We start from the raw sequence: 14,728 nt of genomic DNA on the forward strand, positions 1-14,728 counted from the left end.
TAGGTGAAGCAGACCACGCTCCGCCACACACAGCCCCCTCCCACGTGAGAGGAGAGAGGGAATGAGCCCGACCGTCAGCATGGCCCAGCGGCAGGGATGTGTTGGTGACAGGGGACGGCCACTGGTCCAGCGGAAACAAAGCTGGTCCACAGGCCGGCCGCGTGGCAAGCAGCGGCGGCGCAGCAGACACAGACGTGAGCCGAGGCTCACAGGTAGCCGGCATGCAGGACCCCACCGCACACTGGCCTCTGGTGGAAACTAAGCAGATCCAGCTTGTGCGCCAAATCGGCCAAGGAAGGTCCCTCCCGCGCTCTGACCTTCAGCTTTGGCTGCACAGGTCTCTCCCTTGCGTCAACCTCTGGCTCTGGCTGAGCAGGACTCTCCTGCACACTGTCCACCGGCTCAGACCAAGCAAGTCTCTCCGGTGCCACGATCCCCGGCTCCAGCAGAGCAGGTCCCTCTAGCACACTGCCCACCGGGTCGGGGTGAGCAGGTGGGTTAGCAGGTGGTGGAAGTGGAGGTTGCTCGGCTGCCCTCCAGGGAACAGGAATGGGTGCAGGCACCTGCCGGGCACTAGCCACTCCCACCCGAGGAGTGTAGTAGAGTGTAGTGCGGAGGTAGGCTATGCCTTGGCTGGCCTCACCCATGGGTGCCAGAACAGGCCAGACACCAGCCACTCCCATACAGTCGAGGGGAGCCGGTGGAGCCGGCGGCCGTGTCGGCCAGGCACCGATCCTAGCTGCCAGACTCTCTATCGCCTGCATCTGGCAGTCGGTTTAGTCCTGCAGCTGTTCCCACTGTTTCGCTGCCTGCTCCCTCCCCGTGGCCGCAAACTCGGCCCCCGTTTGGGCCAGCACCTCCCCTGGCTGGCCCGGTCGCGGTTCCACCATGCCCCAATCCTGGGTTTGGGCACCAGTGTAACAGACATATGGCAGACCCGACCACATTTTCACGCTTTTCAGCACACGTCTTTTATTCCAGTTGTCGTTTTACACAGACGGTTGCAGCTTTTCAGCTGCCAGCCACACAATAACAACACACTCAGGACCCCGTTTAATCCTTTTAAGCTGGCAAGGCGTGATTACTGATGCCGCTCAGGTATGTCCACCTCCCCCGCCAGCCGTGCCACAGCCCACACCCTGCCACACAGCCACTCTGTTAAAGATTTCCCGCTGTGCATGAGACCCTTGTCCTGTAGCATGATGTTGTTCGTTATAGCCAAACATCTCTACTTTGGTCGCATCTGTCCAAAGTTCAGTGTTCCAGAAGTCTTGTGGTTTGTTCATAGACGACTTTGCAAACTTAAGCTGTGCTGCCACATTCTTATTAAAGAGAAGAGGCCTTCTCCTGGAAACCCTTACAAATAAACCATCCTTCTTTAGTCCCTTTCCAATTGTGCTGTCACGAACTTTAACATTTAACATGCTAAATGAGGCGTGTAGAGTCTGAGATGTAGTTTAGCGTGGGGTGAATTTCCTGGGACGTCCACTACTCCTGGGTGGGAAGATTGTGGCATTATGTTAACACACCAGAATGCCCCAGACCAGCAAAAAGCCAAAGCTGTTTCACTGCTACTAAAGCTCAAATTATGGGCTAGCAGCGGTAGCATGTTGGTGGTCCAGTGGTACTGATACACTGTGGTCTACCTGCAGAGAATTTCATTAAACAGTGTCAACAGACGCAGAGTACAAAGTATGTTGTACAACCGGTCTGCGGGCCACTCTTACTTGTGCTGTTGGTGGTTGATCAGCCAGCCATGGAAAATAAAACTAATTCGTAACATACAAATGAAAACAAGTGTTAAAAACACGAAAGGTGTCCACTGCAGCCACAGTCTGTACTGTTCACACTGTATTTTTGATGTTTCATGGTTTTTGTTTTTTGCTTTTTCTTGCGTCTCGCGTTCCTGCTGAACTCAGGACTACACAAAGGCACATTCACTGTGGGTGAAAACTCCTCTCTATGGAAATCCTCATGCAAATGGATACATTGGCAGGACAGTATTTTAACCCAAATTGTGATGTTTTCTAGCCAAATACCAAATGTGACTTAAAGTAACCAGTGACTGAAAAGGAAACTTAAAAATGGTGATGATAAATATCTGAAGTCAGTTTTGAGGTGGAAACAATCCCGTGTCATTTCAGAAGCACTTGAAAAATGTTTGTTTCACTTCACTTACGAACGCAGATAAGATCATGTAGTTGGAGGACTGGTTAGAGACATTTCCATGAACTCAATCAAGAAAGTAAAACTTTATTTGTCAGGACACCAATCTGACACCATTCTTATGAATTCAATTAATGTTAGCGTTTATTAGCAAATGTCAAACACAAAGCCACAAACATTACTTGTATACTGTGATTTCTATGGGAGTAGTACTGGTTTTCTTGTATTGCATTACTGCCCTGTTGTGAAGTTCCTAAATCAACCCAAATCATCCATCCGTAATCATTTTCCAGAACGGGGTTGTGAGCAGGCTGGCGCCTTTCCAACTGTCCATGGCCAAGAGAAGGACAGGGTCACCCCAAACAGACTGCCAGTCAATCGTAGGGCCGACTCAATACAAAATAAGCCAAATTAAACATTTTCAAACCGAACTGAAAAATAAGGCTTTTAAACCAATAAAAACTAATGAAAAATAAATAATTTTACTTTAAGGTTTAACTTCAACATGGATGCATCCATGTTCACCTTTTAGAGGTTTGTTGGATGGACTTCAGATTCAAGCCCTGGAGGTCAGACTGAAGTTCATTTAGGTTAGGTTATGTGTGACATTTTGCTCTAGAAACCTTTTTAAACGGGTCATGTGACGCTTGGCTTTTCTGTATTTTTGTTTGTTCAAATTTTAGTTACCAGGATTATAGGAAATGTTATAAGTGAATTTACATTGACGTTTTTCCAATTAAGAAATGGTGAAGTTTTAGAGTTTCCAGGAATTTTTGGAAGGTTTCTCTTCCATTGAGAGAGGGGGAAAGATACATGACAAATTTAGATAACAGAAATATAAGACATCATCTGGAAAACAAATCTCAGCCTCAAACATATGGAGAAGGTCTGGAGAGAGGTACAACAGTAAGTTTCTACAGCCGTCTGTAAAACTTGGTGGAGGCCAACGTTCTCACTCCCAAAGCGTAACATTTTACGCTAGGTGCAAAATCGTCACCATATTACGTTTTCGGCTACCCACCACGTTCCTAAATGACGACCTCGGAAAAGTGAGGAAATATGACAACCGTATGGACTCAATCTACACATGTTCGCTCTTTTTCTTTAAATCGCTGAGAAACACGCTATTTAACATCATTACGGTCCTGGTTAAGATCAGGAAAAAGGTTATGGTTAGGGCTAGGGATAAGGTTAGGTTTAGGGCTGGAATACAGGGCTGGAACGTCTATTACCGCGGGAGCGTCATTGCACTGGATTCCAGCCATAACCCGCCGCGTACCATAAGAACGCCGAAGGTCTCCTTTCGCGTTCCTCAGGAACGCCGCGGGACGTGACAAAACGTCGGCATGTTACGCCTCGGGAGTGAGAACGGGCTGTGGAGGCTCTGTCATGGTTTTGGGCTGAAGACTACTTAAAGAAATGACAAAAGACTTCAATCCTACATTTTTCACAGGGTGTCTGTTTTCTTTAATATCTTCATATTTTGTTGGACATCAAAATCAATCAAGCCATAGGCTCATAGATTGTGAAACTCATTTTAGCCACATGGTCTTACATCTTAGCTGAGATGTTGCCTGCAAACTGGAACTTTTCTATTAGCTCCCGATCTATTTTCTTACCACTTATTCATCTCGGAGTGATTTATTTCACAATATTGGTGATTTAGAACAGGGCTCTCAGTTATCAGCTTACAGCACACGCTAAAGAATTTGCTTCAAAATGCCTCATCAATTAGCAACAACACAACCCATGGATGAATGAATCCTGTGTGGTGTAGGCTGATCATGAAGCTATTGTTGCAGCGGCTCATCCTAAACTTCTGTAAGTGAATTAGTTAATTATACGTGACGCAAGAAAGGAGTGTGACAATGAAGGTGTAATCTGATTATGTGGTGACTTGGTGACCACAGCTATGCTCACAGCATGCTCACACATACTCAGAAACAAGCCTTTTGATTCATGTTTCTAATATCTCTGAAATGATGAGCATCCTGCTGGGGCTGCTTTCGCTCTTTCCAGAGAGATTTCATTTGTGATGAAAGTTTGAAAACGCTGCTAGGGGAATAACATTGACAAGAACTGAACTACTCACCCGGGCCTTTGTCAGTGCCTTGAGCCCCAGCCATTAAGCTATGTACAGGACCCCGTGTTTTGCTGAAGATGAAAGCCAACACTCCAATATAGAACAGGTGACTCAGCTTCCAGCTTGGCAGAGAAATCCCCCGAGACCTTTGACCTCCTAATCGTTTAGCAGCGCTTATGGTTGGAGATCTGCTCCAGGCTATTAGAGAGATTAGTGTCACACAGATCTGGGGATGGGCCAAGCCTATATCTGTACTTCATGGTATTCTCAGCATTTATTACTGAACACCCAACCCATGCTGAAACCTGATATATGTAGGTATAGTAGCACATACTGCAAAGTGAGGCTATATGTAGCCTATGTGTGGCATGTGTTGACCTATATGAGTGCTGAGCTGTATAATGAGCATACTGTTGATTAGAAAAAGGACATTTTTTGTGTAGTTTAAACCTCAACAACACCACTGTAGATGGCTGTAGTATAAATAGTTTTTCTTTTAACATAAGGTGTATAAAATAAGTACACGCTGACTAATGATATGTAATATAGCATGCACAAATTAAAATTAATGCAAGTTATTGTAAAGACGTATAAATGTGTAACAAATTGGACATTTCTTATTTTGAAAGGATGTTTAAAGAAATGTGACCGCCCATCTTTTCATTATACGGCACGCACTGGAAAGCAAAGCTAACAGCCTTCCCGGACAAAAACAATCCCTATCTCATAAAGCAGATCGTCAAGCTGGATAAAGTTAGCCAGATTGGCACCGGAAGTTGACAAGCAGTTCTTTCAGAATTAGGGCAACCCTCCCACCAAAAATGTCAAAAACATTCAAAATACTAAACTACGTTTGTTTATGTGATTCTACGTGGTGGTGGTGGTGGTGGTGGTGGCGATATTTTTTTCTTATTTATACAAAGGCCATTAATAATAATGAAGTCTGGACCTCAACATTATTGAAGCAATGTGGGATCATCCATAGTGTAGTGGTTTACAAATTCATCAAACATGCTAAATATCCCCGGTTCATTTGAGGGAAGAGACAGTAATCTCACAAATCCAGAGTCAAAATCTGCCAACTCAAAGACGTGGAGCTACCCACCGTGGCAACTCCTTGTGAATAAGGGAGCAGGCAAACGTAGCTCCTTGACAGAAAACAGAACAAAGGGCAGCCAACATCCAAAGAAGAGCTTTGAATGGTTTTCATAAAGCCTGGAAAACTATTCCCAAAAACTACTTCAAGAAATGACAAGAAATCTGCCTAAGAGAGTTCAAACTGTATTGAAACACAAAAATACATCTTAAATCATGCCATTTTGAAACATTTTGAGAACTCTGTTAATTTAGGGGGCAGATTTTATAAATAATAATGGAAACAGTCACTTAGTACTCAGGATTTAAATAAATGTTCGTACCAAAGCCTCTTTTTACAGAATTTATAAAATTCATTTAAAAAGGACGTCTAAACATCTACCTAAAAAAAGGATAGGTTTTCTCCTTCGGTTGCGTAGTTTTATTTTTTATTTCAGTAAACTAAAATTTCTCTTTACAACCGTTTTAGTTCGTTTACAAGCGTAAACGCTGTGGTTTTTATTTTGAAAACCCTCGCTGGAAGCTCGTTGTATGAGCTGGGTAAGCCTAACAGGGTGCCAGTGACGCCATCTTGAAATCGTCCCGAGCAGAGGGGGCGAGGAGGAGACGGACTTGGGAAAATCAGCTCGTCCTAAACTCGACAGCTACGTGGATTAACGGCAGCTTCAGCGGCTAGTGTTATCATATGATAGTCTTTCCGCTTGTTCGTTCGAATCTTTTGGACCGGGAACGGTTGTTTGGCCCACTTTGGAGAGGGCTGTCGCAGCGGGAGGGGGGGAAAGGCAGTCTGGTAATCGGTTGTTTCCCTGCTGGAGCGGACGGAGCCGTGGTTGTGGCCGGGCAGCCCAGCCGGACGAAGCCTAAAACCTCTGCACGGAATATAACACCTAAGATAAAGCTTTTAAATTGTTTTTTGCAAATAGCGGGAGAGTGGAAATGCTCCCTTTCGACGCAGTTTGGACATTTTGAGAGCTATGCGACGGAGCTCACCGAGGAGAAGTTTGATTGGAGAGCGGAGTGCGTTTGATTTGCAGTCCGATGGATGTTAGCCCTGCCCGGCTGTGGCTCGGGTCTGTGCACCGTTTATCTGAAAAATAGCACCACCGGGCACAGGTGAACAATGCTGCTGTTGCAGACCTGGCAAGTACACGATAACCCCGGCTCCAGTGCCATCAGTTCACCCTGCATTGCTTGTGTATAAACCTGGAAATACCAGCGACCATCCCCTCCTCCTCCTCCTCCTCCTCTTCATCCTCCCGTCTTCTTTTTTTGGACTAGTGAGGCTCGCATTACCTGGGATGTTTTGGATGTAGACTCGATCTTGACTTTTTTTTTTTTTTAAAGATGCAATATTTCCAGAGACAACAAGACATTTAATTTGACTCAATCGTTTTGAGATTTTTTTGAAAATTTTTCTGGAGCTTTTTGTGCTTTTGTAAAATTCTCTTTCTAGTCAAGAGGATCCGATTCGGATGGAAAATGGGAGACGCCACCAAATTGGCCTTCGCCGTTTTCCTCATCTCCTGCTCTTCAGGTGGGTGTGGAGGTGGGGGGCTATGTATGTTGCGTACGGTCAGCCGTGCAGTGCATAGCTTGCTTTTATGTGTAAGGAGTGTAACCTCTTTTGGGGCATCATTGGCGTGCATGCAAACTGCAGGTGAGCCCCAATATTGAAGGGGGGGGGGGGGGGGGGGGGTCAGAGGGCCCTTGAGTGGCTTCTTGTGGGACACAAGGGTACAGATTGGAGTTTTTATGAAGTTAATGAGGGAGCAGCCAGGGATTTGGGTTGATGGGAGTGCAAATAAAAGGTAATCAGTCATGTGGCTTGCATGTGGCTTCTTTCTACATCTACATGCTAAAAGCCATTTTCAGCACTCTGTGTTGGTGGACGGCCATTATATGTAGTTATTTCCCCGCGGTGGATGTTTAATGAATGTCAGTGTAGTGATGATAAAGGAAAGAGAGGTCATCTCGGGAGTGCAGGGCATGCTGTTTATGTGGGCTACTGGGAGAAATGCTTCAGACTTTACTTTTTTACTTGCCGGAGTATTCTGAGAGCAATTGTTCTTTAGGAAGAGAAGTTGATCACCTTGAAGTGTGTCATTTTAAATCTGCTCTTTGGGTTTGGTTTCATAGTACAAAATCCATTGAATTTGTTTTTTTGTTGTTGTTTTTTTTAATGGAATGAGAATAATATAGTTTGCAACAAATATAAAAGAGGCGACAGACAAGCAATTATATAACGTAATAGATGATTAAAGGGTAAAAAGACGGAAAAATCACATGACTAAAAGCAAGGTTACAAAAACGTGTTTTTACAGGAAGTCACAGATTTTACGAGCCTTATCTGCTCAGGCAGGTTTTAGAAAGCCAAGGGCTCCTGATGGGAGAAGCACCTCCACTTCCTCAGGTGGGGCTCTTTCTAACAATGTGAAGTAGGTTATATAAGGGGTCAGAATTTCTGCTACTTGGCTTTAAGCATGAGTAGGAAAATCTAAAATGTACTTGGAGTCAGAGGATTGGGATGATGTGATGCCGTCTGTACCAGTAAGAAGCTTCGCTGCTGCGTTTTGAACTGTTTGGAGGTGAGAGAGTGGTGTTTCATTTGCAGTAATTTAGCCTGGACAAAGCACAAGAATGAACCTTTTTCCAGCTAATATTTTGTTTAATTTTAATAGTAGATGTTATTTGGAAGAAGCAGGAAAGGGTAACTTTTCTAGTTCAAAGGTTAGAGCTGAGTACCTTTCTGACTGCTGGCTTTAGGGTCCTAGGACACCTTCAGAGTGGTTTGTGTGATTTGTAGATCAGGGAAGAGCATGATGTATGATTTATTTATTTATTTATTTGATGCATTTAATTAAAGAGAAGTGTGTGTTTTAGGGATTTAAGGTATCTATTTAAAATCTATTTATCCTAGGGACAGCATATAAATAGGAACTATAACAGGACCCAAAATCGAACCTTGTGGTATGCCACAGATAATGCTCAATTAAAATGCTAAGTGGGGTCACAAAACTCCAGCTCTACGCTTGTTTTGATCCATCTCCAGCTAGAGCTGGGCGATATGAGATTTTTTCATATCACGATATGTTTTTTTCATTTCAGGCGATAACGATATCTATCACGATATAAGCCAAATAACTATATTTGTAAGATTTAAATGTGCCGTTGCTCACAAGTAAAATGTGAAATAATCAGCAGCTTGTTTTTATTTAAATATTTATTTCCCATAATAAGTTCAACAGGGTAGATGTACTTAAGGAACATGAGACTTTTTCAGATAAATAAAGGCAAATATTGCAAACTACACAAAAGGCAGCCGCTAAAGCGTTTAAGTTTCAAAATAGAACAAACGAAATAGACTAAATTGTCAATTCCACTTAGAAACAAAGTATTAATTCTAAAAATAAATCTTAGTTTGTTTTACAGAAGAACAGACAAAACTGACTAACTTTTGTCAATATCAAATAAACTGAGAACTAAAAGGAAATTCTCAATCTCTCCTTGTTGTATAGCTTAGCTTTTCAAACAGTTTTAACAGTTACTTTAGTCTGACAAAAGCCGAATGACGAATTAGCGCTTCCAGTCAGAGACTGAGGCTACGTCCACACGTACACGGGTATTTTTGAAAACTGAGATTTTCCGTTTTCGTTTTAAAAAATAATCCCATCCACACATAAAGGCAGAAATGAAGGAAAACGCTGCTATGAACATGCCAAAGCAGCAGGTGGCGCTAGATTCCTAACCGTGCAGAAATGTTGGCCAATCAGAAGTCTAGAAGCCTCAGTGGGAAAAAGTAAACAAAGCTGGGGCATAGAAGCAGAACCGAGTCGTATGTGTGGACGGACAGTAACTGTGTGTATATGTAAGCATTTAAACACTGCAGAGAGTACAATTAACAGTAACAGTATTGTAGAAATTCATTTCACCGAAACAATAACGTGGCGCACAGTGTGACGCATGCACCAGTTTATTGTATTTCCAGACTTGCTTTCGGCACAATTTACAGCGCACGCTACTCTGTTTTTTGTCAGACTTGAAATAGCCGAAATACCTTCACACTACGGAACTTCTATGGCTCTTCCGTTCGACAATCTCTCCGGCATTGGAACCATCATCTGTTTTCTCTTCGGTCACGCTCGGTTGATTTTTCTAGTCGGCACACTCATTTCCTCCATTACGCGCTGGCTCCATTACCCGCTGGCTGCTTCCCAAACAAACACACGTGCGGCTTGGCACTTGTGCTGTACGTAACAAGTCACGCGACGTGACGCTGCGGCTGTGATTGGTTCGGCTCTGCGCTACTTAATTTGGATTGGCTGACCTTTTTTTTTGTTTGTTTTTTTAAGAGGACAAGAGCGGCGAGGTCTATCGCGATAGCTTAATTTCTCTATCGAGTAAAAGTTATATCTCGATACATATCGTTATCGTTCTATCGCCCAGCTCTATCTCCAGCATTTATCTTTTGCCTGGAGACCTTCTCCTCTTAATTTTGCAAGCAATTAAACCTCAATACTGGTGGAAATATACACATAAATATCTAGTCCTAAACCCCTCTAGCTGGGAATTCAAATATTTAAAAAGCGTGAACAGGTCTGTTTGCTTTCACTCCCAATGCTGTTGGCTTCTGGCTTCATATCAATACTCTGACATGGACTTTATTTAAAAAAAAAAAAAAAAAAACAACTTTAAAAATGTTAAAAAGAATTTAGCGCTGCTGCCTGTCTTAGTTATTATAGAAGGACACTGTTTTTAATTTGAGTAATTTGTGTAAACATAAGTAGGTAATATGTATGCAACATAAATATTGCATACATATTAGGCTTATACATGCTATTATCATTGTGCTGATAATTTAAAAAGTAAATTATTGTTATTTTAGTTTTATAATTTGCAACAAAACATGACATAAGTACCAGTTATTAATAAATAAGTCACAGTAAAGGCATTGGATGTGGTCAAACGTAGTAAAGTATCTAATTTATGCTTGATAGACTGTCACTATCATTATAAACCTTCAAAAATGATTATTTTGATAGTAGAGGTTTGCAACCCCTGAAGAAACCAAGTGATCAAGTAAATCTAGAGTGAACAAGATTTTATAACTTTGTATAACTTGGCCTGGAGGAAGCATATAAATAGAAAATGAGATGATACCTAAAATTGAACCTTGCAGTTTACCACAGGTAATGTGAGCTGTAGACGATGAGTTAGTTTGACCAGAATCGGTTTATTCCAAAAGATTAGAGGAAACTCATACAAGCAAACACTTGTTTAGCACAATCCAGTCTCAAATGCTCCTGTTGGATCTAAAAAGAACTAAAATCATGATCTCCCCTGTGGTGTGCAATGATTTTTGACTTGTAAAAGCAAAATATTGAGTAGAAACCACTTTTTCTAAAGCTATAAACTGTACTGTAAGTCTTCATTGAACCACTTCCACCTCCCAAAACGAGCTAATATAGCCTCATATAAACCCTGTGACACTTCTGTGACCATGTGAAGTGTAAATACTTGTGGGGAAATTGACACAAGTGTCATAGTAGTTGAGGTTTTGGTGTTGCTAACAAAATAGCACTGCAGTGAGTTTAACTTCCATTTGCAGTTGTGTCACTCGATGTGGTTTGATTGTGGTGTGAGCCTGATGTAACTGGAGCTGACAAAAGAAAACAAAAATTAGGCCCAGAGGCAGAATTTCTATTCCTGTTGGCTTACAGGATAAACAGAAAATGTTCTAACTTTACTGTTTGTGCGTGTTTGTGCAGCTCCACCGAACCGGTTTTCTCTACAGTTGCTGCCGGTTTACCAAATACTCAGTGTACCTGTGTGAAAGCTGCCCCAATTAACACCTAAGAGAAGTGTAAAATAAACCCTCGAGTTGCAGCAGAATTGTACTTTCACAGAAATCACCCCCCACCCCCACCCCCCTGGGGCGTCTTAAATTAAAAGGTTTCTCAAATATGGTAATAGTCGGGGTTGGTTGGAGTTATAAGCCAGGTGCTGCAGGTGATTATTCCACTCACTTATTACTGTCTGAAGTGGGGAAATGAACTAGGTGGAATAATAATCCTCAGTGAAATCGGAGTTGAATTGGCACAGCTCAAGAAAAACCTCTGATAAAGGCAGGGCACTTGGCCCAGAGTGGCTTTTATTTGATGAACATGCCAAAAGAAATGAACAGAGAGAGGTCTCTGTAGCTTTTCAGTGATGTTCAATATGCACCTTTAACCAGCTTCAATTCACTGTGAGATGAAACTGAGAGAAGCAGCTTAAATATTTATCAGAAACTTATTTGGCAGTAGGGAAAACAATCAACTAGTCTGCTCACATAGCCTCTGAAGACAGCCACCATTATTTCAGGACTTCAAGTGTGGACATCCCGTTCTGCCCGCGGGCCATTTAAAAACCCAAATCAACGTCTGACGATAAGGGATGGTTTTGATGTTGCAGTTTTGGGAAATATAATTTGTGGACTCAGCCGAGGCATGTTTGATGAGTAGAGGTCCAAACTGTAGCTGCCTGGTTATGGCAAACAGTCAAAATCCCCATTGTTTAGCTCCATGATGCAGTGGTTAATACACTGGCCCCACACGCAGAAGATTCTTTGTTCAAAACCAGGTGGAGTCACAAATCCTAGTGAGTCTGTAAAAATCGGTGCCGAATCACGTATGCTGTGTGAATTGGAGAGCAGCCGGAAGAAAGTTCCACTTGGGTGTTGGGGAAAAAAAATAGATTTATTAAACCTCAACCCAACCACAGTCTGAATGGGAGTAAATCTGGACTTTTAGTGAAAGCAAAAGTTTGATATCAAGCATCTGTAATATAAAATTACATCTTGTTTAATTACATTTTAAAGAAAAGCTTCTTGATTGTGGTAAAAAATCCCAATCAGTGGTAAGATTGTCATTATTTAACAGTGCGGTTTTTTTTCCAGAGACATTGGAAAAATAGGTCAATCATTAAACTTAAAAAAAAAAGAAAGTTGCCTTTTTTATTTAAACACAAACTTTAATTAGAATTTAAAAGAAAATAAATTAATGTGAACTTGACAAAAAGCAAAATTGGCAAAAGCGATGTGCTGAAAGGCAGAACGAGCTTTAATGCAAAACAGAATGTGGCCAAATAATTGTTTTTATCTCGATCAGCCAGTTTTTTTTAATAATCATTGAAAGCCAGAATTGTGTTGAAATTGATGAATTGCACAGCCCCAGTAGAAATGTAAGAGAACAGCAAATGGGAAAATGGGAAAGCTGCAAAGAAATGGAGAAGGGCATACATTTTGCCCTCTAAATTTATTTCAGTATAACAGCCTTCTAAAAACAAAGGTGTGGCATCCTACCCCAGATTAAACTGTTAAATGACAGGGATTGACTTTTTTTTTTACCTCTTTGTTAAATACTATAGAAATTTGTGGTTTTACTGCAATGCCACAGTAAGAACGAGACTTTATCTGTGGATATCTTATTCTTGAAGGACTGAGTCCAGGTAATGAACTGCAGATGCTCTTTCTTTCTTTCTTTCTTTCTTTCTTTCTTTCTTTCTTTCTTTCTTTCTTTCTTTCTTTCTTTCTTTCTTTCTTTCTTTCTTTCTTTCTTTCTTTCTTTCTTTCTTTCTTTCTTTTTTTTTTTACACATGTATTTATTTATTAAAGTTTAAGCTGCTGTCAGGTTTCTTTTATTCACTACATCAGCTTTTCTGCCCTGTGTAGAAAAACCTGAGATGGGATTAAATGTGTGTTTAAACTTCTTTACACTTGAAAGGAAGGAGAACAACGTGCAACTATGCTATATGTTGTTATGCAATAGTTTTACTGGTCCAACCCGCTGACAATAAACACTGAGCTGTATGTAAAAATGCTGCTGTAAAGAAAAACTGAGGCATGACTAAAACAGGGTTTTTGGGGGGATTTTTATACTTAATGCTTTGATGCTTTTATTTTGTAAGGGACCTCAGCAGCTGCTAAGTGTTTCACTGCCCAAGTTGCCTGAAAAGAGTTGATGGGACTTCTTTTTGTTGAACTTAAAGGGCGCATTCTGGTAACGCCGCACCACCAACAGCAGCATTATCAGATGAACCTTGAACCTTTGGTCATCTGATGGTCTTCAGGTGACCTCTGCCTCAGATCGCATGTGAGCTTGAACTGCAGGCTTGTAAATATTTACAGTGCTGCAACAGCACATCCAGATCCGGTGAGGCTTACTCTGAACTCTTTAAGTTCAAAGGTGGGGATTTGATTTTTTTTTAATTTTTAATTGTTTGGGTTTTTTTGGGGTGGTGGGGTGGGGTGGGGGGGGGGGGGTGGGGGTGGGGTGGTGATGTTCCGGGAAAGTGCAAACACATGAATCAAATGATCAAGCGATTGTGGTGTGGCCTTCCTAATGCAATCAATTATGCATACTAACAGTAAAACCTACCCTACCCTGTGACTGTCTCTTTATTTCTGGCGAAGCTGAAGCAACAAGAAGCTTCCCTTTTCCTCTCTATTCGTCAGACCTGATGTGACTGTAACTCAGCGAATCAGTCTAGAGCTGCAGAGGTCAAACCCTGTTATTACAGCCATGTTTCTTCAGTAATTTGGAGCAAATGGGTGTTTAGATTTCTCCACCACAGAGGCCAAGAGACGGACAAGTCGTGTCCCGTGTGCTGCTTGTACATTTGGCCTCCTGTACACTGCAGCAGTTTCACACAGACATTGATCCTCTTGCACACCAGTGTAAGGTTACATCAGTATGGCGAGGATGAAGCAGCTCTGGCTTGTTGTTGTTGTTTTTCTTTATTTCCTGTTTCTTTTCTTTCTTTTCTTTTCTTTTTTTTTTCTTTTTTTTCTTTTTTTAAATCCTCAGCAGCAGCGCAACAGAGCCGATGATTCAGTTTCAGCTCTGCTGCACATCAACTTAAATCTCAGTTGATGACCAGTCTGGGGTCTCTGTGTCCTGCTACCATTAAGCTGGGGCTGACTAATGTTCACCAGTTGCAATTGAACAGGTCAGGTGGTTCTGCCACCAGATTTGCAATTACACTCTAAATAGCATTTGTTTGTTTTATTTCTTTTTAGTTGACCCAAACCTATGTCCTTGCTGTGAAGGATTCGAAAAGATAGACACTCTTTTCTCAGCTCTGCAAGTAATAATAATTATATAATAATGAATGAATAATCATAAGTATTCGAGATTTACCTGGCAGATTTATTTTTTTGTTGCTCTCTCAGATTTTATGAAGGTAACAGTATCTAATCTCACTACTCCGACATCTTGATGTCTGTTAGTTGGTAGCCCCTGCATCTTCTCTTACTAGGTATCAGTATCTGTATTTATTCATTGTTTTAATAAGCTCCAATAAATATATTATTTTTTTAAAAATGCACAAACTGGGACTTTTCCATTG

At 41.7% G+C, this 14,728-nt stretch overlaps 1 protein-coding gene across 1 annotated transcript in view; it reads left to right on the plus strand.

The window, feature by feature from the left end:
- Positions 1–5,912: 5,912 nt before the first annotated feature.
- LOC113016711 (activin receptor type-2A) overlaps positions 5,913–14,728 on the plus strand; it is a 74,677-nt gene continuing 65,861 nt past the window's right edge. The window contains exon 1 of the mRNA XM_026159766.2: positions 5,913–6,878. Coding sequence (XP_026015551.1) covers positions 6,824–6,878 — 55 coding nt within the window. The 5' untranslated portion in view covers positions 5,913–6,823. The remainder of the gene's footprint in view (positions 6,879–14,728) is intronic.

The sequence above is a fragment of the Astatotilapia calliptera genome, chromosome 23 (assembly GCF_964374335.1).
Source record: "Astatotilapia calliptera chromosome 23, fAstCal68.1, whole genome shotgun sequence".
NCBI classification, from domain to species: Eukaryota; Metazoa; Chordata; class Actinopteri; order Cichliformes; family Cichlidae; genus Astatotilapia; species Astatotilapia calliptera.